The sequence below is a fragment of the Lissotriton vulgaris genome, chromosome 1_2 (genome assembly GCF_964263255.1).
Source record: "Lissotriton vulgaris chromosome 1_2, aLisVul1.2, whole genome shotgun sequence".
Lineage (NCBI taxonomy): Eukaryota > Metazoa > Chordata > Amphibia > Caudata > Salamandridae > Lissotriton > Lissotriton vulgaris.
Genome location: NC_141686.1, coordinates 178,801,273 through 178,805,813, shown reverse-complemented (window position 1 = coordinate 178,805,813; position 4,541 = coordinate 178,801,273). Strand labels below are relative to the sequence as shown.

General features: G+C 39.8%; 1 protein-coding gene across 1 annotated transcript; it reads right to left on the bottom strand.

Moving 5' to 3' along the window:
* Positions 1–872: 872 nt before the first annotated feature.
* Positions 873–1,916, bottom strand: LOC147734829 (olfactory receptor 13G1-like). Its single transcript, XM_086952492.1, has one exon. It carries the CDS (start codon positions 1,914–1,916, stop codon positions 873–875), a length of 1,044 nt encoding a protein of 347 aa, XP_086808618.1.
* Positions 1,917–4,541: the final 2,625 nt, after the last annotated feature.

Genomic DNA, 4,541 nt, shown 5'->3' with positions numbered 1-4,541 from the left:
ATCTTCCTTGGGGCACCAGAAACCACCCGTAACAAACTCCAGCATATTCAGAATGCGGCAGCACGACTCCTCACGGGCACCCCAGTCAGATCCTCAGCCAAACCGACACTTAGACTAGTGCATTGGCGCCCAATACGTGAAAGGGTAAAATTCAAATCCCTACCCTACAAAGCCAACAGACCACTTCGCTCAGATGGCGAGCATCTGGTCATTGTGCATTGAGTTAAAAAGGCACGCACAGGAGGCAGGCGATTCTCGGTTAACACTGCTAAACTGTGGAACTCCCTCCCCCTGAAACTACGGGTTGAACCCTGCCACCTGCACTTTCGAAACTGCTAAAAACTCACCTGTTTCCCTAATTCTTCTGCACTTATTTCTTTGGCGTCTACCGCTCCGATCTCTCTGTTTTGGTTTAGCTCTGGGATGCTCCCGGGTAACTATGCGCTCTAAAAATCGACATTCATTCATGACTCACAGAAACCATATCACCTTTTTATGGATCATCGCTCAGTCACAACTCCCATCATTAGTCTGGCATTTTTTCTGCATTTGTAATTTCCTACATTGTGATTCTTGTGATTTATGCCACCATCAATGAGAAGTCAAGACTGTAACATACAATAATATTTCACTATGATAAGCATTTCAAGCGCCAGTATGGTGAATGTAAAGCAAATGATTTCAGTGATTGTGGAAGACATTTTATTCTGACCCATCATGTGATTTGTACATAGTAGTCCATTTGAAATATTAATGATATCAAATGTGGTTATGATAACCACAGACTTCTATGACATGCCAACAGCAAGAACAATGTCTGTAAAGCTGAAGAGTATGGCATTGTTTAGCAACATAAAATTGTATGGAGCTTGCTACATTCTTGAAGAAAAAGAAAACATTTTCCTGGACAGTATCTGGTCAAGGGCTCTTTTTACCTCCTGGTTCCTCAGGCTGTAGATTATGGGATTGAGCACTGGGGAACCAACTCCATATATCACAGATACTACCTTGTCCTTGTCACCCTCAAGATTCAGTGCTGGGCGTCCATATGTGTAGGTAATGCCTCCATAGAAAAAGGCAACAACTAAGAGGTGGGAGGAGCAGGTTTGAAAGGCCTTCTTTTTGTTGGAAGCTGAGCGGTTCTTTACAATAGAGGAAAGGATGTACATGTAGGACATGAAAGTGAGGAGAAAGCAAAACATGCTAAGAAATATATCTGCCAAAAGTATTGCAATGTCATTAATATATGTGTCAGAGGACGCAACCTTTAGGACTGGTGGGATTTCACAGAAGAATTGATCCAATGCAATCTTTCCATAGAAGGACAACCTTTTCATCAGACTGGTTTGGGTAGTGGAGTTCACAAAGCCACAAAACCACATGGTGACCGCAGTGGTAACGCAGAAATTCATACTCATGATACTGGTATAGCGGAGTGGAAGACAGATGGCCACATACCTATCAAAGGCCATAAGTGCCAAAATGAGAAGCTGAATGCTGAGGATAGATGACATAAGAAACAGTTGGGTAATGCAGCTAGAGAAGGAAATGGACTTTGTCTCTGACAGTATGGTCTCCAGCATCTTAGGTATGGTGGCGGAGGTACAGCAGATGTCCAAGACTGCAAGGTTCGCCAGAAAAAAGTACATTGGTGTGCGCAGACGAGCATCTGCAGCTATGATAGAGAAAATCAAAAGGTTCCCCACAAGGGCCATCAAGTAGAGTAGCAGGAACAAGGTGAACAATGTAGACTGCAGCTGTGGATAAGCCAAGAATCCCAGCATAATAAATTCAGTAGTATGTGTATGATTCAGCCACTCTCCAGAAATGTGATTCATGGTCTTAATGCTGAAAAATAACATGAGATTCACAGTAAAATTGATATTCACATTGAAATCAGCTTTATGAGTGACCATGATCCAACTTGCATTATGTTCTATGGAACTGACTGCTTCATCGCTACTACAACCATCATTGTATGGAAGAAGAATATTGTGGTCATAATATTTTCTTACATAAATATTGTGTTCTAAATACCGTTTACAAAAAAAAGCCTTGCTTGGAGTTAATATTAGAAACTCCACACACATATCAATAATATTTATATAAAACATTTTTTTACATGTTACCATCAAGGCAGCTGTCCAGTATAATCACACTGAAACAATGCACATTTCAAAAGTACCAGCTTTGTATGCAAAATTAGTAACAGTAAAAAATAAAAAAAAATAAAAACTTTGCGCAGACAATCCCCCTACACTCGTAATATAACAAATAAAATAAAATTCTTGCATCTCCTTAAGTATGGCATTGGTAGAGTGTACCATGGGCCAGGACGCATTGGGAAGTGCACATATCAGGGGGACTGGGAGGGGAAAGAAAGGAGATCGATACCTCGGTATGCTGCCCATCGAGAACATATTATACTGTGCTTCAGGGGACATCCTCTTGCCTGGAAGACCACAAACTCTGCTCCCATGCATTCATCTAGTTCTGTTCGCCTTTTACCCAATGTCAGGTGGAAAGTCCTCTTCCACAATAATTCAATATCACTCGTAGCTATCATGAGAGACAAAAATAATAAGTGTTGTTTATACCGATTTCCCCGGTTTCCTTTTTTTTTTTTAAATGTTTTTTATTATTATTCACCATAATAAGCACAGTTTAACTTACATAGAATACACTTTGACAATTACAGTATTTTCCTTAATTTCTATTATATAAATTCACTCTTTGGAACGCCTATAACACATCATTCAAATAATAAATTCATCCAAGTTGTTTTAGCACTTTGTTCAGACAATAAGGGAATATTAAATAAACAATGACAAAAAAAGTGAACCCGCATAATTTTCCAATCCCCCCCCTATTCATTATTACTTTGCTTCTCCTTCCATTTACTTAATGGCTCCCATATCCTTCTTCCCAAGCATCTTCCTCTCCTCCCTTTCTGCCTCTCCTCCCTTTCCGAGCATAGATATTTTTCTCTATATTGTATGCATATAACGTATTAGCCAACCAAGTTTGAAATTTTGGGGGATTTTTATCTAACCAAGCCCTGGCTATTGTCAATCTGTAAACAGCCATTACAACAAAAAAATATTCTACATACTGATCCTGCTCCCCATCAGCCACTCCTAGCATGATCCAAGATGGTGTAAGAGAGATCAATATACCCAGGGACCTTGCTAAAAACCCCTCTATCTCTTTAATCAATGGTTGTAAATGGGGACATGTTGCAAAAATATGTATGCTATCTGCCTCCAGCGCATCGCAAAGAGGACAGTTGATTCCTGTGCTCCCACCCCATTTTGCAATCCTTGCAGGAGTAAAATAAAGAAAATATAGTGTTTTATAATGCTGAGACTGCAAAGGGGCTGCGCTTAATATTGTGCATCCTGAATTCAATGATTCGAAAAACAGATTGCTTTAAACTCCCAATTTATCTGCCCATTTCGTGCTAAATTTCTCTAGGTCATCCTGCTTTTCTTTTAACAAAGTTGCATAGAAAGACCTAATTGTGCAGTCCCCCATCAGCTTAATTTTCTCCATTATTTCTATTTTATTAAAGCCTGCGGGACCTCCCACTTTGTTTTTAAAGAAACTCCTAATCTGCAAATACTTGAAAAAACCCCTGTTGTCTATGCCGTATGCAGCTCGCAGGTCTGAGAATTGTTTAAAACCATCCTGAGAGAACAAATCTCCTATTTGCGTAATCCCCCTTGCTTCCCACTCTGTCATCGTCTGATCAGCAAATATTTCCACTGGGAGTGATCTATTGTTAATTAAGGACACATATCTATTATACCTCCCCATCTTAACTTTCTTTAGAAATGCGTTCCATACCGTAACAGCCGCCATAACCATTTTGAACCGGGTTCTCTTGAAGTAACTAAAATCTGTACATTTTAAGAAACAATTATAGGCATTTGCCCCTAGCACAACAGCGTAAACCTCAGTAGACATATTATACATTCTTACATCATCATTATTCCCCCCAATTAATCCCTGTATATATTGCAAAACAGTTGCCATATAATATAAACGAAAATCTGGTGCACCCCATCCCCCTTTTTCCCTAGAAAGTGTCATAAACCTATAGGCCCTCCGGGTCTTACCGTGCGCCCAGATGAACCTATTACATATGGTCTCTAGACCATTGAACCAGCTGGCTTCAAACAACAGGGGTATAGCCCTAAAAAAATATAAAAATGTAGGTAAAACCATCATTTTGATGATATTTGTACAGCCTACCAATGATAGGTGTAAGTTATTCATTTTTTCTAAATCCTTTTTGACTTGAGCTATTAAAGGTGCCATATTGTTTATAACAATCTTATCTACCTCTGCTGTAATTTGCACCCCTAAATAGGTTGCCGCTCCCACCACTCTGTCGTCGTTACATACTACCCACTGATTTTTTGACTATCTGAGTTTTAGCATTATTCAGAGTATATCCTGAGAACTGCCCAAATCGCGCAGCTTCTTCTTCAATTGCCCTAATAGCGTCTGTAGGCTTTGAAGTCAGGATGGCCACATCG

Coding starts and splice junctions, on each gene's coding strand:
- LOC147734829 (XM_086952492.1), bottom strand. CDS start 1,916: ATGGTCACTCATAAAGCTGATTTCAATGTGAATATCAATTTTACTGTG.